At 41.3% G+C, this 23,906-nt stretch overlaps 1 protein-coding gene across 4 annotated transcripts in view; it reads right to left on the bottom strand.

The window, feature by feature from the left end:
* Positions 1 to 1,557: 1,557 nt before the first annotated feature.
* Me3 (malic enzyme 3) overlaps positions 1,558 to 23,906 on the bottom strand; it is a 219,997-nt gene continuing 197,648 nt past the window's right edge. For all 4 annotated transcript variants that reach the window (XM_003468608.5, XM_013151159.3, XM_013151158.3 and 1 more), the window contains exons 9-15: positions 9,602 to 9,699; positions 9,230 to 9,343; positions 7,550 to 7,655; positions 6,863 to 7,005; positions 6,099 to 6,272; positions 3,201 to 3,299; positions 1,558 to 1,797 (exon numbers count right to left, since the gene is read on the bottom strand). In XM_003468608.5, coding sequence (XP_003468656.3) covers positions 1,636 to 1,797; positions 3,201 to 3,299; positions 6,099 to 6,272; positions 6,863 to 7,005; positions 7,550 to 7,655; positions 9,230 to 9,343; positions 9,602 to 9,699 — 896 coding nt within the window. In that variant the 3' untranslated portion in view covers positions 1,558 to 1,635. The remainder of the gene's footprint in view (positions 1,798 to 3,200; positions 3,300 to 6,098; positions 6,273 to 6,862; positions 7,006 to 7,549; positions 7,656 to 9,229; positions 9,344 to 9,601; positions 9,700 to 23,906) is intronic.

Raw genomic sequence — 23,906 nt, 5'->3', positions numbered from 1 at the left:
TTTCCAGCATCATTTTATTCAAAAGACTATTCTTTCCTTTATTAAAGTATCTTAGTAGCTTTGATGAAAAAACCAGTTTGCTATAAATATAAGGACTTGTTTGTGAACTCTCAAATATGTTTTATTTATTTTTATGACCTACAGTTTTATTGTATGATACATAGTAAGTTTTTGAAATTGAATAGTGCCATTTTCTCTTTTTTTGTTAGAAAAGGGATGTTCCTATTTGAATTTCAGTATAAGTTTTAAGATCAGTCCATGGACAAAATAAAATAAGAACAAAATAAAAACAAACAAATAATAAACCCCTTCAGGGAAATGCATCATAAACAATCGTGTGAATGTTCCCTGGTGTGCAGATTCCAGCTTCACTCTTTAAACCTTCCTCTGACTAGTTTACCAATCTCTGTGAGCCTAAGTATTATAGAGGAGAGATGTTTTATCAGGATATTGTTGAGTGTGCACCAGCCAGAAGAAGATGATGTTAGAAGAAAAAAATGTGAGAAGGCAAGTGGTCGTTCTGATAACTTTTCTCCTAGAAGCCTGATAGTCTATATGGCTTGTCATTGGGAACTGATCAAATAATGTCCTACTCCTTGTGGGTGGTGGGAATTCTGACACTGTGGTGGCTGCAGCAGAAGGTCCCAAAGTATGACAGAAAGAAATTAAACATTTGAAGCTATCATCCCAACACACCTTAGCTCTTTCCTTATCCCTGTGCTCCAGGATGTGGGCTTTATTGGATAGGAGAGAAATAAATGCTGAATTTGGTCTAAGAAATACCTAGATTGACATAATATCTACAAGGAAGCTGTTCTGGGATGCTCAATTACTTTGGAGCGTGTGGAATAGAAGAGAATGGAAAGAGAAACCAGTCTTCCTTAGAACTCCCTATGGTACTCTCCCTCACTGCTTCTTCTTCCTCTTTATTCTTCATTGTGCTGGGCCTCCCCACCCACATTTCTCTGATTTTCTTTTTAGTAATAAACAAAAAAGAATGTTTACTACTCTGCAACCCATAGGGCAGTGACCATTCCAGGCCGGGCAGCTGCCTCCAGCCAGCTCAGCCTTCACACACTGCTGAGTCTTAAAGGGAGTGTATTCCTCTGACAAGGGCCTGCATTCTCTGATGGGCGGGTCACATTTTCTAGCTAGTGGCTGTGTCCACATTCCTTACCTCTTTATGACTCCCACCCACATTTCACTCCTGAAAACCAGTGCATATGCTACTTTCCATGAACCTTCTCTTTATGTACTGACAGAAAAATCTTCTCTTGACCTTGATCTGCACATTTCTACTGATTTACTACAGTCTTTATTTTGTGGCAAAATGAATTATGTTCAATCATGGTAGGAATCTAGGCAGGATTCTGTATTTTCCCACAAGGCCTAGACAATAGCAATAAATGAAAGAAGAAATGTTTCAGAAAAAATTCAGAAAAGAGTTATAAGACAGTGAACTGCCCAGGTTTTCATGGGTAAGAATTTCATTCACTGAATGCTTAGCACTTCTCCTCACCCACAGTGCTCATGGGAAAGAAAACACAGTCACAAGGATGACCATTTTGGAATCCATTTATATTGTAGATATCACTGTGGGCTTCATTGAGCCCCACACCAGCCCCTGAGACTGCATCAGACTGTCTGAATATTCATGGCTTCTTTGGGCCAACTGTAGCTGTCCAGTGTAAAGGAGTCATAGTCTGGAGTGTAGACCAAGGATCTTACAAAAGCCTCCTTGTCCTTGGGCTCTGGATAGTAGGAGGCCAGGTTGTGTTTGTACGCGTAGTCGAGGACCTAGGAAAAAACATGTTTGGCTGAGGAACTGGATCTAAGGGAAAAACCTACCTAACGGTCCTTGTGTGCGTTCTAGGATGGAGGAAGAACCAGACATATTCCTTTCATGAGTTGTGGCCCATGAAACCTTGGAGAGTATTTTAAACTTTCTGTATGGACAGGTAGTTTTGACATAGTGAAATAGATCAAGAGGCTTAGCATAAATTCTGCCTACTTGCAACTGCTAGTGGGTACCCTGCCACGACAACTCACTGAGCCTTTGTTTCCTCATCTGTAAAGTGAGGGTAATGATACCTTTCTCTGGAGTGATGTGAGAATAAATAGGTAACAGGTAAAAATGTGCAATATCTAATTTTTTTAGCCATGCCTATCATACCATCCAGGGAGACTGAGACAGGAGAGTTACCATGACTTTGAGGTCAGCCTGGATTACACAGCAAGACCCTGTCACAAAGCAACCAACCAACCAAACAAACAATGTAATTTTGTTTTCTTTTCTGGGTGTAGGTTGAATTACATGAGTATTGTGGGAGCTGTTCTCTGGGCATTAGATTTAACTGTGAAGAACTTAAATATAAATACTGCAAAAGAATGAAAGTGGACAAGGTAGATCTGGCCTGTGAGCTGGACTACTGGTATTTAGGGCTGATTCTGGATCATGCACTGGATTACTCATGGAGAGTGTACACTATTGTGCACTATTGTGCAGTGCATTTATGAAATATTTTAAAAAGATTATAAGAAACATGCTTCATGACTATAAGTAGTACAATAAAACTTAGGTACCCATTATTCAACCCCCATAGTTATATTCTGAGGGAGCACCATGCTCAGATTCTTTGAAAGCCCATCATCTTTGCATAATGTCATGGAATATTCCATGAACCCAATTACTTTGAGGTCCAGCCATTCTGACACAAAGGGAGAGAGTGAGCATTTACTCTGGCCAGGCAGACACTGAGTGCAGAGCTTTCTCACTGTTTTAAAACTTTTTCCAGAACTCTGGGAGACTGGGATTACTGGCCCATTTGAAAATGGAGGAAACTGAGGCTCAGGAAAATGATTGGGACAAGGTTACTCCACTATTACTGGCAGAGCTGGGACCTCAAAGCCTGAGACATTTCCGTGATGCAATGCAATCTGTCTCTTATTAATGGATGATTATGATTCATTAAAAAATTCCTCCCACATTCTAGTCTATGACATTGTAGACTCTGGTGTCCTTTCTGCTTTATGTTTGAGCAATAATTCAGAAGAGTGTCTTAGAACTGGCCAGGGTTTGGGGGACTCCAGCTGTAAGCTGCAATTTGTCACATAACCTCTTTTATCCCCTTAGCCCTCAAAAGATAAGAGATAAATAGCTGAGCCTCACTACCCATTTGTAGGGGTAGGATGTCTCTTACTTTGACGGCGATTCTCAAAGACACATCCTGGATGCTTTTGAGTGGTGGGTACAGTCTCCCCTGAGACAGATGCAGCTCAGAGACTTCCTGGGCAATTTGCTAGAGAAAGGGAAAGAATCAAGAAGAATAAAATTTCTGACTTTCTAGAACAAAGCTAACCTATACTCCAGAGACTCATCTGGCCCTGTACAGATTGGAATGCTACAGTTGTTGATGTCGATCGACTCTGCCACACAGTACCAAGGGATCCTAATGGTTAAACTTAGGCACACTTTCCTATGCTATGAGACTGCTTGAGGCTTAACACAACATTTCCTCTGAATTCTAAAGGAAAATCACTAAGACCAAGATGAATAAATTTTTGATTTGCAAAGAAGACTATGGGATATCCTCTTGGTTGATCCAGCCTATTTTGCAAGAATCTAGGATTCCTTACTTCCTGGGTCCCAATCTCCTCCATGTGCTTGGTATGATTTTGGATGCTCATCGAAGAAATATTATTTCTTTTTACAGGACTCTGAACTCTTCCTTCTTGCCATGTTCCATCCCAAGGAAGGCCTTTCCTCCAGCAAGCAAATGACACACTGTATTCTACAAGCCTTATTTTCTGTCTCAGTGTTGGTGCTCAGCCAGCCTTGCACATCAGCCTCTTAAATGGGTAGCTCTCAGTCTATCCGCATCTGATTTTCTAGTGCCAAGTTTAAATTGGAGAAAAGCTATCATGACTGTCTAAGAACAGTTTGTACCAGAAGTGACAGGGCAAGTGAATTTGTTCTCTACTCCCATAACTCCAGAGTTTGCAGACATTAGGAAAATGGTTCTCTCCCTCATCTGCCTCCTCCCACCCCTCTTTATTCAGTCAAACATTCACTGAGCTAGCTGTAGGGTGATCCATGTTGAAGTCATATTTTTTCTCTGTTAGAGGCTGCTATCAGTGCACAATGAACAATTATAACTTAGAGTGGTGAATGCAGTGAAAGGGGTTAGGGCAGCGAGGGTGAACATTTTAGAGCTTTTAGTGATACAAAGAGTCTGCTGCTGCATACATGCTATAGGCTCATCACCATTGGGCTAGGGAATAGAGGAAGGTTGGGTCTCATTTGCCAAGTATACGGAAAGCTTTACAGAAGATGTGCCATAAGCTGACAGGCAATCAACAAAGTATGAATTACTTAAAAAGGGGAAATGCATGAAATTATGAATTACATGCAAATGCTTTGAGGTGAGAAAAAGCATGGACGTGAGGTTGAAGACAGTATTCTGGATGTGTTGATGGCAGGGAGAGGCTAAAAGTTAGGCTGGATAGGGAAAGAGGGCCTGGTGATAAATTACCTTGCATTGAAACTAAGGGAAAACCTTTGAATGTTATGAACTCCAGGAGCCATGAAAAGGTCTGAAATTAGGAGAGACTTGGCCTGATCAATGTTTTGAAGGATTTTTTGTGTGGAGGTATAGAAGATAGAAAGATTAATAAGAAGCAGGATTTCTACCACTAGAACTGCTTCTAGAAAGGTTATCCTGAAGAGGTAAATCATGGTATGCTGGACACTGGTTCCTGCTGCAGAAGGGAGGCAGGTTGTTTGGGGCCATGTTGGTGCTGTGGCTCAAAAGCCCAGAAATCTTGGGCAAGTTCTTTAAACTATGTTTCACTTTCCTGATCTATAACAGGGATAAGCACTATACCTGTATTACATGATTGCTATGGTAGACTGAGGTAGTGCATGTAAATATCATAAAACCTGCATTAATTTCCCTAACAATCAAGTTCAACTTAAATTGTCTTAACTAACAGCGCCTTTTTCAGAAACAAAGAAGACCAGATTTTCAACTTCTAAAAGGGTTGGGCCTTATCCTATTTATAGTAGATACTTAATAAGTAGATTGAGAAGAGGTTATTGTATAATTTATGGGCACTGTTCATCAATTCCTAATCTGTAGTAGATTGGAAGGGGCTGTGTAAAAGCTGTTCCCAAGTTTTGTTATTTCTGCTACTTTCCAGAGCCATACTGAGACAGAAACCCATAAAGAATTTAGAAGTCATTGGAACTTCTTAGGTATAAGCATATTTAATATTTGCATATAGCTTTGATAATTTTACCTCCGAAGAGACACAATTTTATGCCTTGGTCTATTCAAAATGAGAATAAATGTCAGGTGCCTAGTACTTGGTAAATACTCAATAAGGTCGGCACTGCTGTAAATTGTAATTAATAACTATAGTCATGAATGTGAGCTGTCAGCCTTAAATTGTAATTAATAACTATAGTCATGAATGTGAGCTGTCAGCCTTAAATTGTAATTAATAACTATAGTCATGAATGTGAGCTGTCAGCCTTAATGTGAGCTTGATTGCCTGTCAGCTGAGTTTTTTCGTGTAAAGAAGTCTTTTCTGCAGTAAAGAATACTTTCAGGAGCTTTTCTAATATTATACCTGGAACAAGTATATCCTCCCACCATGGTGCTTGTAGTAGGAAATTCACCTCACTCCTTTACCAAAAGAGCTCCTGCTGCCAGTTTCCACACTGATATGACCAAGGCATGGTCTGCAAGCCCCCAAAGGTGGCTTAGATAGCATCTGTGTGTAGGTCTATAGGTGGTACTGCCAGAAGAGTTCTAGGTTTGTCCTTCACTGCCAGTGCCTTCTGCCAACACTGTTTCTCATTAACAACTACTCACTATCCCACCCCAAAAACTCTGTGTGTGATTGTAGAAAAAGTCAAGTCTCTAGATGATCTTGAAAGATGCCTGAGGTTCAAGCTCTGTGGGGATCCATTGCCAGGTCTACAAGCAGATGAGCAGAAGAAACAAGACAGAAGGAATATTTTGGGCCCAGTATAGGACTTGATGTTGACCCAGAGGCCCTACTAGAAGCATTCAAAGAAGCAAAGATAATGGTACCTCTGCTGTCAGGAGGAAGATCTCATCAGGAATATGCCGGATTCCTCCAGCGATGACGCCCAGTGCTACTCCAGGGAACACATAGGCATTGTTTCCCTGCCCAGGAATAAATGTCTTTCCATCTTCCAGAGTCACACTCTTAAAAGGACTTCCACTGGCAAAGATTCCTCGACCCTGAAGGCAGGAAGAAAACCAGTGATGGGGATTGGTTTGGGGGCAGTAATGGCTTGGGGCAGTTTTTTTATTTTCCAAATGTTGGATCCTTCTTTATCTGCTTCCAAATGCCAGCACTGTGGTGAGAATATGGCAAGTACTGAAGCATATTTGTTCATTTTACCAGAAAGCTCACCATCAGTCTCCCCACCATTAAGACTCTTTCCCTACATACACATCAAGCTATCTGAGAGCCACTGAAAGGTGATGGAGTTCATAGTACATTTTTACACCTGTCACCTAGAAGGCCAAGCCAGGACATAGCATGTATGGAAGTGGCCTGGAGTCTTTAAGAGCCTTTGGTTCTAGCCAAAGTTTTATGTTGGTTAGGGGAACTTTGAGCAGAACTGGTAAGAGTAAGCATATTGCTCTAGAGTAAGACCTGGGTTTCAAAGCCAGCTTTTCTTATTAGCTCTGTAACCTTAGGCAAGTTACTTCATCTCTCTGAAATTAGTTTGTTCATGATGATGGGAATTTTTTCACCTTCATAGCTCACATAGTTATTGTTACTATGTCCTCTCAGCTGGGGGAAGGAACAACTCCCCGCTGACCTCTGTGACCTGGTAGCACTTCTCAGCCGTGCACTCGGCCTTGCTGGTGGGGTTGCTCAGGGCAAAGATGATAGGGCGCTCGTGGAAGGAGGCCATGTCCCTCAGAATCTGCTCCGTGAAGGCTCCTGCGATGGCGGCAACACCTACAGGGAAAAGGTGTGGGGTAGTGGGGATACCTACTCTTCATAAACAACCCATTCTTTGAATTCTGGAGGATTGTGTCTACCATGGGGACAGAAGGGGCAGAAGGGAAGAAGGTCTTCCTGCTGGAGCTGCCTGAGACTTTCTGTTCATCCCTAAAGGAACATTGGTCTACGTATCCCTGCCAGTTAGATACCCCTTGAAGACATTCCTGGGCATTATTAATAACAATAGGCTTCCCTCTAGTACAAGGAAAGATGGGTTTCTGCCTTGGAGGAGACATCTTTATCTCATCTTCTCTTGATTAGGGAGACTAGTCCTGTGCTTTTCCACTGCATTCTTAGCCCCAACTCTAGCACCTTATTTACTTCTTTTTTTTTTAATATAGTAACTACTCATGAAAGTGACACTAAACTAGATATGAGAACAGGGGATAGAACTGTGCTTCTATGAATTCCTTTTATCTCTCAATTGAGCCTCAGTCATTCCATCTGCAAATCAAGAGAGTTAGTTCAACTGGGCAGTAGCTGATCTTCTTCTTCCTACCTATGATGGCTGTGGGCTTCACTAGCCTCACCACCTCCTCCAGAGAGTTCACTTCAGAGTGATCTTGGGCAAACACCTCCTTTTCTTGGTTCAGGTGGCTCCTTCCCTGTAAGAAAAGAAAGTTCATGAAGCAGTTGTGGTGTTGATCAGTGCTGGACAGGCCTGGATGTATGCAAACATTTGAGAGCAGTCCTGGTTCAGCCCCATGTTTTGGTCTGTACTTGCAGAATCTTTGAGGCCTGCGTATTGAGCAGGTTTCCTAGCAGATCCTAAAGTGAAATGTCTGTGTGTGTTTGTGTGTGTGTGTGTGTGTGTGTGTGTGTGTGTGTGTGTGTTTTCTTTTTAAACTGAACTATGCAGAGAGAATTAGTTGAGGGATGGGGGTTCAAGCCATCTAGGGGCAGGAATATGATATGAATGTACTTTATCAGGACCTGTAGCCTTCCTGTGAATAATACTAAACTGAGCTCCAGGATAGGCTTTGGAGAGCCAGATGTGCCATACCAGCTCCAGATTCCTTCCATTTCTTCAAGTAGAATTCTGTGAGCAACAGGATGAAATGAGTGCTAGTAAATGAATACAAACATTTCTAATGACTCCTTTGTACCAGCTGGTCTCATGAGAACAAACATAAGGATGTCAGCTCTGGCAGCTCCTTGGGTAGGGGTGAGTTCCACAGGGTAAGAAAAATTACAAAGAAAAATGAGCAGGAGGGAAGAGTGGCAGGTGTTGGCAGCTTGTGCTTAAGGCTAGATTATGCTCTGGAATGACACGAAGGTGAGGAAGAGGAATCACTAGGCCTAAGTTTCTACCACAGTGATCTGAATTTACATGTATCAATAGGAAGGCCACTGTCTGCTGAAAGTATCTGCTATTCTTGACCAATTACCCAATGCATTTCCCCATGCTCATCTCTAGTTATTTTCCATTTCTCACTAGCATTCATGGAACTGTGGAAATTAAAGGGTGAATCTCTGAATGAATTCCTGAGAGATAGGATTATGCATTATATCCCTCATATTCTAGTCAGAAGCTGTTTCTCTGTCATTATTTCATTCATCCCTCATATACTAATTATGTGTTCACAGCATACCAGGCATCAAGACTAGATAGTCTAGTGAAATGGCAACTGTTTTACAAGTGAAAGGGCAACTGTTTTACAAAGTTGTAGGTGCAGTATATGGAGATGTGAGGCTCATATGAATATAGATGTAGGAAACTGACCTCAGTGCTCTGAGAAAACTTCTTGGAGGAAGTACTATTTGAGCTCAACTGGAACATAAGGAGAAAACTGGGAAGGAGGTGAAGGTTGACAGCACGTGCAAAAAAGGACAAGAGCATTTCAGGCAGAAGAACAAAATGTGCAGTGGTAAAACAAGACGGAGAACATGTGACTTCTGGAGAATTATGATTCATTATGGCTGGAGGTTAGGGCAGGAGGTGATAGGATTTAAAGCTGGAAGGCTCACACACACATATTCAGCACTTTAGGATTAGAGCAATTAAAGCTACTTCAGGATGAACCTTAGTCTATTACCACAGTCTTTGCTTTGAACCTTAGTCTATTACCATAGCTATCCTCCTCTTTTCTATCTGAGCAGTTTGCCTCTTAGAGTACTCTTTTAGTCTAGTTTGTAGGAACTGTGTCAGGAAACCTTCAAATCTTCAGAATGACAGTACCTTGACAATTAACCCTTTAGAATCCACCATCCAGATTTTCCTTGTAGCTTCTGCCTTGGGTACACCTTCTTTTTCTAGGGCCATGACAAGAAGATGGGCAATGCCCATGGCTGCCTGGGGGGTATTATAAAGAGAAATTTAGGTACAGGACATGTATCAGATGCTTCACCAGAATGAATCCCCCTTCTCTCACCCAGTCTCACGATTCCCAAGAGGCCCAGCTAAATCCTTGCCTTGAGAGACTCAAATGTTGCAGTTCAGGAAGCTGCAATGGTCAGAAAGCACATGTGCTGCTCCCTCTTCTCAGAACACCCAAACATTTCCCTTTCTGAATCTTCTCTGTGCAACAACAGAGACCCCTAATGCACTTACCTCACCTGCGCCTTGGAAAACAAACACGTGATTGGAAAGCTTGTTCTTGGTGATTCGCAGTGCAGCAAGGATCCCTGCCACAGCAACGGAGGCTGTGCCTGCAACAGAGTGGACTATGAGCAACAACTGGCCACTGGCCCTCATACCCGAGAAGACACCTCACAGAATTCCCAGTACTTAGGACCTATGCAGGCAGAAGCAAATTTCCTTAGGCATTCAAGTTAGAACAGATTCATGCCTTCTTTTGTAGATAATTATTCTACTTTTGAGGAACAGATCTTGGATTATTCTTATTCTTGGCAGAGAGGACCAGACATTCAGATGCTGCTATCACCATCATTCATAAATAAAATGACAAAATGAATATAATTTAATAGACTCCAGAGAGAAGTGTGACACCCATAAAAGGATTTCTTCAAGAGATAAATGGATAAAGATATACTTAAAAATGAGTTCACAATCTTACCATTAGACATTGTGACTTTGTGCCCTAGGCTGCTTACGTTATAAGGTTAGGCATATCTGATAGTAAAAATCATTATCAAATGGCTTGAAGTTGTCCAGAAGAGACATGAAAATTACATTAATAGGTGGTTTAAACTTGTGTGAGCCCCACTATGTGATTTCATCTCCCTCAGTCCACATCTAAGTCTCGATGAGAACTTTTGAGAAAAGCTAACCAAGGAGAAGAATTCGTGGGCTTGATTCATAGAATGTTTTAAATGGTATGTTCATACCAGCTAAAGATGTGAGGTTGAAACTCCATAGCCCCAACAAAAGGTAGCTCTAAGGATCAATGATGAAGGCCAGTGGACATAGCTTCAGTTGGAAATTTTGTTGTTCACTTCAGTCCAAGAGATGCCTAGGTTGACACTGATTCATGTCAATGGTTTAGCTGGATGGCCAGGGACTAGAAAAGAACAAATTTATAAGAATGGTGCTGAAGAGGCCTAAGGGAAAAATGTGTGGAGGAACCTCTTGGAATTGATGCAGAATGTGAAGATATTTGTGTCCATGTGATAGCTCACCAAAAGACATAATGAAAGTAGTATCTCAATAACCAAGTGGATAAATGTTATGTCCTATGTTTGTTACACAGCTAGCATATTTTCCCAGACACCTAGGGTTTTCTTGATGGGATTATATACAAAGTAGCCACGATGGCAAGGATGGAGGCTGTGCATGATTTCCTTCTCATCACCTACTACTGATACTGCTGAATAACCAGTATTATGCTTCTGATATGGAACCACAGTCTGAAGGGAGCATTGTCTAGAAGGATCACCCATTTTGTGGCAAGATGAATGTGTACACTGAACTCTTTACATCATAGACAAGAAAGAGAACTGTCATCCCTGGAACAGATATTCTGGATATGGAATTCTTTCTTTGTTTATAATGCTTCTGCTTGTATAATCATCTGTGAATAATTGGAATTTCTATTCAGTTATCTTGCTATATTCCAGACAATGAAGTTTCTAATAAAGGAATTTATTTCACAGTAGAAGAAATACATCAAAAGGCTCATGATCACATAATTCACTGGTTTTAATGTACGTTCAACCACTTGGGAGCAGCCGGCCTAATAGATCAATAGAATGATCAATTGGCATAGGATAAAAAAAGACTTGAATTGAGGCAACACGCCAGTGGATAATTCTTACAAGATGTAACATGTGATGGGATTCAGCAAACAATACATTATGTTCCTTGTCCCTTAGCCAGAACATATGAGTCTGGAAGTGGGGTGGTTTTTCTCATCATTTTACCTAATAATACACTTGCAGACCTTTTGTTTCCCGAATCTTCAATTTTGTGCTATGCTAGATTGGAAGTTTTAGTTCCCAAGAGAGAAATCCTTCCATTAAGATTCATAGTTGATTCTCATGGATTGGAAGCTGAGAATACCACTTGGCAATTTGGGACTGTTTGTGCCACTCAACCATTAGGCAAAGAAGAGAATTCCTATTATGGCCACAGATAGTGGTCCTGATAACCAAAAGGAAACTGGGGCAGGCAGAAGTTTAGCTGAAGATAAGGAGATTCTCTGGGCTGTGTCTTAGTATTTCCATTCTCAATAATAAATATTACTGAATATTATAGCAACCACAGAGAAGCAGGACTGCTGAAAATTTAGAACCTTCAGAAATTAAGGTTTAGATCATTTAGCTGATAAAGAACAATGGCCAGCTGAGTTCCTGTCTGAGAACAAGAAAACATGGAATAGAGTATTAAGGGAGAAATTTATAAATATCAGCTATGATTTCATGACTGGCTAAAAAAAGAGCAATGTAGTAGTCATATATATATCTTCCTTGATCACTATATGGTCATAAATAATGGTGTATGTTACTTGATTTTTTCTTCCCTTTCCTTCCCTTTTTTATTTTATATAAGTTTGTTGGAAGTTAATTTTACCCTTTAGGCTTTTAGTAACAGAATTTTTAGGTGTGGCTATAACTTAATTTTAACTACTATTAATGCTTCTCAGAGATGAACAGTGTGACTATCTTTCAGAGATGAGAAAAGTGACTGCTAAGTTTTTGCTTTTTCCTATTTTGGGGAGAAGGTAAGAACGTTTTCATTGGTGGAGACAATTGTAGTTTGTTAGAGTTATTTTTGTTGTCTGGAAGTACATGTAGAATAAAATGCATGGATACAAAGTAGTCAAAAGGATGTGCTGTGTATTATTACCCAACCCCAATTGCTTGATCATTTCTCAGCAGCAAATTCATACTTCTTTACTCTGCTTGACTTTGTCAACTGGCTGTACCCTGGGCTACTCCAACAGGGGACTCTTGAGGGAACACGGAAGTCTTGATGAGGGAGGAAGGAATACCTTTTTCCAAATCACCTTAATCTTGTAGAATTGCTAAGCAAAATATAAGACATTTAATAAAACCCAAGTTTTAGAAAAAAAGTAACAAGTACATTTTAAAGACTAAGTATGTTATACAATATTGGCATAAATATTCTAAAAATAGCTATTTATTTAATATTGAAATTTAACTGAATGTACTGAGTTTTGTTTTTGCTAAATTGGGCAACCCCACAGCCCTGCTTCTTCACCATAGCAGCAGTTACATCTACAATTCTCCCGTGACTTGGAGATCTAGCTTTCTAGTTTGGACTCCAGAGACAGCAGTACCTGCCTCTTTCTTTCTCTTTCCTTTGTTCCCCCGACCTCAAGGGTCATAGCAGATCCTTAGTTTTTTTCTGATTTTCAATTTTAATACATAATGTAAAGTTCTTAATATTCTTAATTTTCTCTATCCAAGCAGTTGATACAGACCCACACTGATACAGAGCATCCCAAATAAACACACAGTTACATTTGGCAATGTTAAGACTCCAGGATGGTCAAAGAAAAGGAAACTAAGGTGAGAATATTTATAGACTGTTCAATTTGCATGAGTTAGACTGATGTTATCAAAGTTAGTAAGAGAGTGATGAAAATAAAAACTTCCAGCATATCTTGCATTTTAAAGTCTCATGATTCTTTTTCTTTTGAAAACTATTTTCCAATACAAACCAAAGGCACAAAATGCTTCTGCATTTTTAGCTCACACTTGTACTTCTGAAAATCTACATATGGAAAACCCAGATATATTTGTAGTAGGACACATATGACATGTACGGCAGTGTTATTTGTAGTGCAGAATGACTGGAAATAAGCTAAACATCTAACAAAAGAATAAGTATAAACATTGAGCAGAATTTTCTTTTCTTTCTGTCTCTCTCTGTCTTTCTCTTTTTCTTTTTAAACTGGAGATTGAACCTAATGTCTTCGCACTGAGTACCTCCTCAGCCTTTTTATATTTTAGGATAGGTTCTCCATAAGCTACCCAGACTGAGCTATATTTTGCAGCCATTAAAATGGTCTTTATGAAGATTAGGTAGCAACAGGGAAAGTGATGTTACTAACTAACATCAGATAGTTCTTAATTTTTTTATTTTAAAGAAGATAAAATAGAATAAAATCAATCAAAACAAACCAGTGTAAGAGGACTTCAAAACATTATGAAATCAACAATAGTTACCATAATGCCTTTTGATGTCATCAAAATAGCTGCAGATAACTTCAGACATAGTAAAAATCAAACGGAAAAGAATAGAATAGAAATAATAAAAACAAGACAATGAATGTAACAGAGGATTTCAAAACAAGCCAACAGTAAATCCAAAATTGTTACCATAATATATTTTGCTCTCTTTGGAACAGCTGCTCCTGCCTCAGATTCGATGTAATCAAACAAAACAAAAGAGAATAAAATGCAACTCAGCAAAACAATGGAAATGATGTAGGACTTCCAAAACAATAAGGAATTAACAATGGCTGCAACCCTCAGAAGGAGATGGGCCCTAGATATCACACTGTGTACCACTGTCCTCTGAACCTATGATCAGACCACTGGTCCTAGACCTGCAATGTTAGTGAAACAACAAAGCACCACAGGTATCCAATTGCATTTCACCTCAATAGCTATCATCACAGCCTGTGTTTCTCTGGGTAAGCCGGTTGCTTACAGTGGTGGGTGGGGATGAGTCTGTGGGATGGTACTTCTTGTTTTCTAGCCTAAGTGATGGAAAGGGCTGAGGTCTGCCTGTTCTAGTCCTGTGGGGGTCCGTGCATGATACTGGTTTCCAGACTCAACATCAGATAGTTTTTAAATTCCATCATCTGTCTTAAGTTAATGCATTTATTTATTTAATCTTCACTATTATCATACCATTTTACAGAGTAGAAAAACGAGATACAGAGCAGTTTTTGACCAGTCCAAAATCATATAACACAAACAAGATTTGAACTTAGAGAGTCACACTCCAAGACCTATGCTCTTAACCAAGAAACTTTGCTTCACTGAGTTTGCTGGAAAGAAGAGAATCTTAAATAGTAAGTCTATATAATGGAATTATAATTATAGTGAAACAGAATTCAGAAGAAACTACAAAGTATAATGGCTTCAGGGTGGAGTTTGAGTGAATGTTTTGTGTTATTTTCAGTTTTCTAGGTGGTTTGTTTTTTGCTGGCTCAAAGGTAGGACCTTCTTCATGAACATAGGTTGGACTTGTGCCTGGTTTAGAGGCTGTGTTGGGCTGAGATAAGGAGCCCAGCAATCATTTAAAGACTAGTAAGTGCCTGTTCATCACTGTGTACGTCAGATATCAGGATTCTATGCAGGACATACTCCCTAGAAGATGGGGTGCAGGCTCTCCTGTCTTTACACAGCTGTGGCCTGGAGGGAAATGTTCTAGGGGCTGCAGGGGTCCAGAGGGAGGGCTAGAATTTTATCTGAAGGTCTCCAAAGTGTTCAGTTTTGGGCTTTTACTGAAGATCTACCATGTGACAGGCAATTATAGGCACCAAGAAAGACAGAGATAGATACAACACTGTCCCTGCCATCAGGAGCACCCAGTTTACAAAGGCTTGGGAACAAGTAACTATGACCACCAGTAGTCAGAGATCCTTCAAAATTGTTGCATTCATTTACTTATTGAACATCAAAAAAGTATGAACCAGACTCTGGATACTGGGGGTACCATAGGTAATTAAATAGATGACATTCATTTATATTTGGAAGAAAAGACATCATTATACATGTGATGAATATTGGAAAGAAACTGAGACATATTTTTGTTAATTTATGTATAGAAGAGTATTGAACACTATCAACTGTCTTAGTTACTTTTCTTGTTGTTGAGACAAAATACTCAAACCCAAAGTTAAAGGAGGAAAGATTTATTTGGCTCACAGTTTGTAGAAGTTTTAGTTCACAAATCAGCTGCTTCCAGGTCAGGGTGACACTGTGAACAGGCATTGCAGAGGAGAAGCAGTTCATGGTGGGCAGAAGGTGGCAAAGGAGGCAAGGGATGACCACAGTTCTATTTCTTATGTTTTATTCAGGCTACTTAGGATGGGTAGCACTTACACCCTTAATCCTACTGCCCTCGACCCTAACATTGCATCATATCAATCCCAGAATCATACTTTCTAGATCCTGCCTATAACTGCATGAGGCTTAGGGGGAGCATCTGGGCACAAGCAATAAAATTATGGCCCTGGCCTCCCAAAGACTCATGCATACTCTTTTATGCAAAAGGAATTTAGTCCATCTCCAAGAGTTGCCACAGTCCTAACAGTTTCACATTGATAAAATGTCCAAGTCCAAAGTCTCCTCTGAGATTTAAGGCAAACTCTAAGCTGCAACCCCCTGTACAAATGATAAGAAAGTTAAACACTTCCAATATTTAATGATACAAGATAGACATTTTCATTCCAAAAGTTACAAATGGGGGCATCAAGCAACGGAAACAAAGCAGGACTAAAATCCAGCAGGGCAAACATTAAATTCCACAGTTCTACTTCCAGCATCCTCAGCTGGCACCAAGGCAGGGTGGCACAGCAAGTAGGCATTACAAAGGAGAAACAGTTCATGGTGGGCACAAGGTAGCAAAGCAAGCAACTGATGACCACAGCTCTTTCTGTCCCTTATATTGTAACTTACTACTTAGAGTGGGTAGCACTTACACCCTTAATGCTGGTGGTCTTGATCCTAGCCTTGCACCATATCAATTTCAGCATCACTCTCTTTAGATCCAGGGACATTTAGAAAAGCTCCACCCAGAACTGCATGAAGCTTTGGGAAGACATCCAAACACAAGCCATAACATCAGCCTGTCTTTACAGTTTCATGCCTTCCTATTCCACTAATGTTATTTGTAGTGCCCTTGAATGCCATCTGTTTATATACTTGTGTGCTCGTGCCCTATGCTTTCCCACTCTCGAGGACTTTTTGCAGTTCATTACTTATTCCTTAAGACTCTGCCCAAATGATTTCCCGTGCTTCCCACAGGCATCATTAGCCACTCTTTCTTTCCCTATGTCTATTTTTTAATCCAAACTGAATAAATCAGGTTATAACATGGCCAGAATCAGCATTGCATGTGCTCAAAGAAACTACTAACTAGCATCCAAGAAAGAGGCAAATATAAATAATTATTTAAATCACTTAAAGAGATAATGAGGAAAATTGTATGATCTTCTCTCCAAATCCTCAAATCTCCTGTGTCCATCATTTTAGCCACTTGTTAGTCTACAATAAATCTACCAACTGTGGCCTGTCTCCATTTCTTGGTCTCCCCGCAAACAACTCCATTATACTTACATTCTCTGCCCCTCAAAACCTGCTTTCATTTTAGTTCTAATGAGTCAGAATATGTATTTCAAAATTTCTTTGGATAATTTGTGTGCCCATGCAAATCTGAGATACAATGAATGGAATGGAATCTTTAGTGGACTGCTAGTTTGCCCTGTAGAGAGAAGGAGTTTGCTTATCTGATCCTTTCATAACAAATAGGCTTTCACCTTCGCTGAGCAAAGTATTTGCCACCAGATGGCGCCAAAGATGTTTGGCCAGAGTCATTCCCAAAGACGGTTCAGGGGCTTTTTCTTTTTGAGTATTAATGTCTTTCAGGATTAGAACCTGAGAATAGAATACGTGGGCTTACTTTCAGAAACTCAGTGCTGAATGGGGTTTGGAGATTGTGGCATTCTATAATGCATAGGGGAGAGAGAGTGAGTGAGAGAGAGAGAGAGAGAGTGAAAAGAAGAGAATAGGAGGAGGAGAGGAAAAGGAGAAGAAGGAGAAGAAGAAGAAAAGAAGAAGAGGATGAGGAGGACCAGGAGGAAGAAGAGGATGAAGAGGGCGAGGAGGAAAAGGAGGGAAAGATGGACAGACAGACAGACAGACACTTGGTGTGGTTGGTCGTTGAGGGAGAAGCAAAGCCAGGGCCTGGGATGTTCATTGTAACTGTTTGGGGGTCTTCAGCTTCTGATTGGAGGTGGAGAAAATGGAATGGTATTATGATTTCCACGGGGAGAACTGTGGCGTGGATGGTGAAGTGGAAGCAGAAGAAGGAAAGCGTAGACAGGAGTCTCTGCTGTCGGTAATGACTCTGTCATTGTACACCTGTGACTCGAAGGGGTGGGGGACACACAGCACTGGGAAATCTGATAGCAAAGAATTGCATATTTCAATAAAAGAATGCAAGATCAGCTACCATTTACTGATCATTCTTACTGTGACTGTGGTTTTGTGCTGTAAGTTTACCTGCCTTTGCTCTTTTGATCTTCACAACAGCTCTACAAAGTAGGTATTATTGTATTACCACAGCTTTACCTTTTCCCTCTTTCTTTCTCAGAGAAGTAAATGAGGCTTAAAGAAAATAAAAGGAATCAAGGGAGAACTTGCGAATCATTTCACTGCCAAGTCTGTGAGTCCTTCACCTCATATCTATGCATTTTGCTAGTCCTGCTATAAACATTGAGACAGTGTCTCTGGTCCCAGCTGAAGCCACTTCTCTTTGTGTAATGGATCTTGTCATTTCTATCCACTCAAGGAATTTGTGCTATAATTCTTTCCCTTGCTCCCTGAATCTTCAATATGTCCCTCTCTACTGGACCGCCACATCTACTGGCAGCATTGGTGGGTACTTCTTTGTGGTCTCTTTTCTGGGATCCTTTTTTCATGTAATCCTCTCAGTTGGCAAGCCATTGTAATTACAATCCAGGATTTGATAGGAAAAACAGCAGCTTTTATGAAGTTTGGTCGATAAAGTTATCATCTCCGTCATCACCCATCATAAGGAGTTATCTGCTTTCATCTTGGGAGGCTCCTGGAGTTTATACCAGGAATATAAAATGGGTGAGAGAACAACTACTTAGCTTTTTGGAAGCAACCCTCTGAGAAGCCTTGGGGTCGAGGGATGGCCAGAAACATGGCTTATGCTCGTAAATGCCTTGGGCAGCTGAAAGAGTGACTGGTTGTTCCCATTTTTTATGAAAGAAAAACAATCTTTTCTTCGTCAGAGGGAGATTTCTATAATTACATTTCCTGCAAACTGAATACTTGAGGTTGTAGGTTCAGGAAATAGCACAAAAGAGCAAGCTAAAAATGTAGTTTCTACTTTTAATAGTCACATATGACGACTATGATTTTTTTTTAAGTAGGGTCTCACAATGTAGTTTAGGGTAGGAATGTCCATCTTGAATAACTGGTTCTTAGAGGAAAGAGGAGGAATTTACTGCCTCATCAGGCAGCGGCAACACTGTTGACCCAGGCATTATGGAAGTCAGGGCGGGGTAGGGTTTGTCAGGGCCCATCCACGGTGGCTATAGAGGCCCACGACCCTGTAGTATTGGACAGTTTATACTGTAAAACTAGATCTGCATCCAAGATTTGCAAGAATTGCTTCCCACAACTCAATCCAAAATGAGTGCATGTTCTTTATTGACTGACTTTTGAATATATAAAGAAGAATAAGACAGTCTTATTTTCAAGGAGTTGCCACTGCATAAGTGTTCAGAAAAGTCAGGTTTCCCTCTGTGGCCCTGGAGAACTTTAGGGGAATTCTGTGAAGTGGGCTGCCATTTTTGGGCCATGGGGAAAGGTGGAGTCATCTAGATACCCGTGGACTGGCTCTGGATACCATATTCTGAAGGAGGTGACACTTGAGTCTTTAAGGACAATTCAAAACTAGCTAAGAGAGGGAAGAGAGTTCTTGGCAGAAACCTTTTCAAAGTCACATTCAAAATAAGACTTGTCAGAAAAATTCAGTGGACCAGAAGAACAGGGCATGTGTGGGGAAAAGGAGAAGAGTATGGTAGGTTCTGCCGCCCTTTCTGCAGCTCCCTTGTGCTCACATTGAGCCTCTCCTCCTGTCCGTCAGAACCTCCCTGTCTTGAGTCTCCATCCTTTCTCTTTCCTCTCCTCCCATACTGACATGTTGAGAGCCTGCTATGTACTGGAGATATCAGTAACAGGTATCATGAAGTGAACACTGAACTACACCGGTTCCTGCTTTCATATCCCTGCAATCCTTGGCACAGTGAGTACCATAAACACAGTGATGTTGGAAATACTTAAAAATGAATTTACACACGTACCAACAAACCAGAATAGATGATGGCCTTAGAAAAGCATCCAGGGCATTCCAGTGGTATTGGTTGATTACTACTTATGACTATTATGCTGTTATGTCCAGTTTTGCAGATAAGGGAAAGAATAATCCGAAAATTGAAGTTACGTCAATTGGCCAAAATGTTTAAGCAGAAAAATAAGCATTCACATGTAGCCTTGTTTCAGTTCAGTATCTGTGTTAAGCAAGCTCGCTCATAAATTAAGGCTTTAAAATGTGAGGGGATGATGCTGGCCTGACATAGCACACAGGCACACCTACAAGCTGGTCTCAGGGATGTGGAGGGACTGAGGGAAGTTCAGGTTCAGGGAAGCCTAGAAGAGTGGAGGATGCCCTGGAACTGGTGAACCTATTGGGTTTTCCTGTTCCTAGTCACACTATGTGTTCACTTTGCACTTGGAGGCTGGCAGCCCAAGGTTACCAGGACAGCAGCATTATTGACCTAGCTCTTTGCTTGCAATTCTTCCCAAGGTTGGAATTGCTCTGTCCCCTAGTGTAAGGATTCTTGCTTCCTTTTCCCTTCTAGGCTTCTTTTTCCTCCCATAAGAGCAGAGATGCTTCTCTGATTGCAGCTGAAACAACAGAGGTCACCTGAGCCTCTGCTTATTCCAAAATTCCCGAGGAGGCTGCCAGTGATGACTCAGTGCATTGGCAGCCTTGCTCGCCAAGGACCAGCTCAGCCTGGCCTGGGGCTTCCTGGGAGTCTGCACTGTGCTGGGGCAAAGGAGACAGAACCTTTTATCTCAAATGCTGTGGCTTCAGAAGCCAAATCTTGTGATTGGCCTGGAGTGTCAGTGATTTTCAGGTGTATGGGGCTGTTGTTTGCCTGGGAGACAGTTCAAACAATGTGCTCAAGCTCCTGTACCATACTAGGCCATGCCCTGCCCCACCTCATGGAATTCAGTGTTGGAAATTCCTGAGGACTTTGGTTTTCTATCTTTCCTGGTCCCTCTGAAGATGTGAGGTTAGGATGGTGTACAGAGTGGGCAACACTGCTCCAGTCTCGCTTTCTGAAGGGTGTGGATTCCATGCACATTCTGAAAATCTGTCCCCAGTTCCTGTTGGGATGGACGGGGACTCAGCTTATTCAGTGTGGTTTTCATTTCTGTTTACCATCTTAATTTGGTGTTTCTTACCTTCGCCTCTCTTTTCCTCTCACTCCAAGCCCACTTCAATTGTGATACTTTTTGAGCACCACTATGTGGCTTAGAGCTTTCTTTGTTCTTACTTTGTATTTCAAATTAAAGGGAAATAAATACAGCATTCATTGGATCTTCCATATTGGTCTTTTAATAGTGAAATTCCTCATCAGTCCCCTCATTGCCCACATAGTGAGAAAATACATCACAAGCTTCTGGTCCTGGTCTTGTCAGCGGCAGCTTATGACTGAGTCTCTTCCTCTCACTGGCCCTTATCTTTAAACTGCAGGAGTTAGAGTAGAGAATGGAACGAGGAGGGGGAGAGGATCACTGCAACAGGATGCTGGGAGCAGTAATGACCACGCGCATGGTGGGTTTTAGACTCTGACCCTTAGCAAGAGGATCTGCTCTACCACTTTGCACATGGGAATAGGCAACCAGCACTCTGATCTCCTGAAGAGTAGAGAATTCTCAGTCAGAAATAAGTGGGTTCTACTCCAATGTTTGTGCCTTTCTTGCGGTGTGACCTTGAAAAAGCTTTAACCTCTTACATTCTAGTTTCCTGATCAGTGACATGGGACAGCAACATCTGTCCCTCCCTCAGGAAGAGAGGGTGGTTGCCAGGAACTAGTGATATAATGGAGATGGGAATCACTGTTCAAACCTAAAGTTCTGCGGGCATGCGAAATGTTGCTATTTGGCACAGTTTGTGTCCCTTGGGAAATATCACATAATGGAGTATTCAGGATGTTTTTAAGAAGTGCTCTTGTAGAAAGGAGGGGAAGGAAATAGGACAGGGCAAAAAGGGAAGATGAGATGTGAAGTAGGCTCCAATGCCTCAGCTAATCCAACTGGGAGCTCTGCCCTTGGCTCAAATGGTTGGGCCTCTTCATTTCCATGTGGGAGGCTTGCGCTGACAGTGTTGCCATCAGTTGAGGCCACAAATTTTTCTGAGAAAGGAGGGCGGGGTCATGCATTTTCATGTCCACTGCTTTATTGTTGTTAATTATATGATCACACCAAAAATTAGGTTGTGCTCATCACAGATTGGAATAATATTAAAGTCCTCACCATTCCAGAACTATTTGCTGGCTCTCTAGATTAATGACTTCAGTTCTAATTTCTGAGAACAGAATGGGAAATTCCTCTTTCATTTGCTGTGATACTCAGAATACTGTTCCATTTGGCTGTGCTTAGAAGTCTATAAGTAGGACATAAATCAATGAATTAAGCAAATGAATTGATTTAATTATTTCAAAACACTCCATATGTATTTATGTGTGCACACGGGTTTATATACATATGAGTATACACATGTGTATTTATAGGTGACATATGTATGATGACTGGGATAAGAGAGAAGCTGCATGAAAGGTGTTCCGTGTGGAAAACCCCACATGAACAGTGGGTGTTATTATGAGAGTGTCGTTGGCTTGTGTTGCATCATTAATTTACTAACCTAATGTTTAGTAAGCCTCTGCAATGTACCAGGCACTGTGCCAGAATCTGGCAAAGAATGGTTAAGATATGTTCCTTTCACTGGAAGCTTATCTCATGGGGAGGCATACAGTTCAATACAAAAACCTGGGATATAGTGGAGGAAGAGAATGGCCAGAGCAGAACAAGTATATGGGTGCACACATCAGACTGGGGCAGCAGGGACAGACCTGGGTACTGCTTGGGCAGGAAGCCTTCAGTCTGAGTCTTGATGGATAAAGGAGTTGCTCAGGCAAAGATGATGGGAAAGTGTGAATAGGACTTTCACACACAGAAATGACTGGAGAGAAGGTCATAGGAGTCAGAAGGAAGAGAGAGTCAGAGGTCAGCGGAAAGATTCCCGAAGCCATATATTTCACTGAAGGAATGTTAACTTTCTCATGAAGATACGGTAGTGTAGCTAGCCACATTTCCATCTTAGAGTCACATTCTGGCAACAGTGCAGGGGGTGGTGGCTGATGGACTGTAGGGCCTGGGCGGGTTCCTTTGTTTATGAGGCTATAGGCCCATGGGGCTGACTCTGTGACTATAAAGATAGAATCTATGCACATGGGCTTGTTTTTCACTTCCTTACACTGGCCTTGGCAACACAGTTGTTCATGGGGATGGCTGTCCTGCTGCTCGTTCATGGGTGATGCCATGAAAGTAGAGCTGGCCAGGGGCTAGTCAGCAGGTACTTCTTCCAAAGCCACAGGGACCCCAGCTGCCCACCACACTGATAGTAAAGTAGCTAGCAAACAATGAGAGAGTGCTTTCTTGTCACCCACCAGTCCTCCTGGACCTCACTGCCATGTCTGCAGAGTGCACAGCTTGTCTGGGTAAAGCTGGGCTTGCCCAGCCAATGCCTGTCCCCAGTGCAGGCATTAGAGCCACAGGGGGAGAGAATGAAGCAGCTGAGAAGATGGAGGTATGTAACCATGGCTGATGTTTCTTTCAGGGTCTCCTCCTCTCTGGGCACTCAGTTTTTGGGCACTGAATCACATATTTGAACTTATTCATCTAAAAGGGTGTTACGACTTTGCTATCTCACTCTTTACCAAGTCATAACAAATACAAAAAAATCCCCATTTATCACATTTCTTATACAGAATAATGTACACCATAAGGGAAGGAAAAGGCACGTGATTTTGTTATATGAGTGTAAGACCTAGAACAGTACGATGAGTGATTGTGAACAAGGAATTTAGAATCCAAATGCCTGGCTTAAAATTTAAACTGTATACTGACTGGCTATATAAGTTGCTTGTTTGTTTAATTCGTAAGATGTAGCTGCTAACATCTCATGGGATTAAAGGTGTAAAGTCTCTAGAAAAGTGCCTGATATATAAGAAATATTTAGCTAGAAAACTTAGCTAGATTTACCTGGGTTTCTTTCACTTGATGAAAACTCACTTGATAAAAAGTTGAGACTGTTCAGCTTCTAGAAGAATCATCTGTTGACTGAGATGTTGGTCAGGCTTTTTCTTTCTTTCTTTCTTTCTCTCTTTCTTTGTTTCTCTCTCTCTCTCTCTCTCTCTCTCTCTCTCTCTCTCTCTCTCTCTCTCTTTCTGGTACCAGGGATCAAACTCACGACCTTGTGCTTGCCAGGCAGGTGCTTGTGCCACTGAGCACTGAGCTCAAACCCCAGCCCCAGTCTTCTACTCTTCTGTTCCCACAAATCCATTCTTTTTTGTCTGACATGGATCTTTGTT

The sequence above is a fragment of the Cavia porcellus genome, unplaced genomic scaffold (genome assembly GCF_034190915.1).
Source record: "Cavia porcellus strain 051 isolate PalLab524CR breed Dunkin Hartley unplaced genomic scaffold, mCavPor4.1 scaffold_9, whole genome shotgun sequence".
Classification (NCBI taxonomy): domain Eukaryota; kingdom Metazoa; phylum Chordata; class Mammalia; order Rodentia; family Caviidae; genus Cavia; species Cavia porcellus.
Note: the sequence above shows the minus strand (reverse complement) of the source record. Positions and strands in the feature narration are given on the sequence as shown.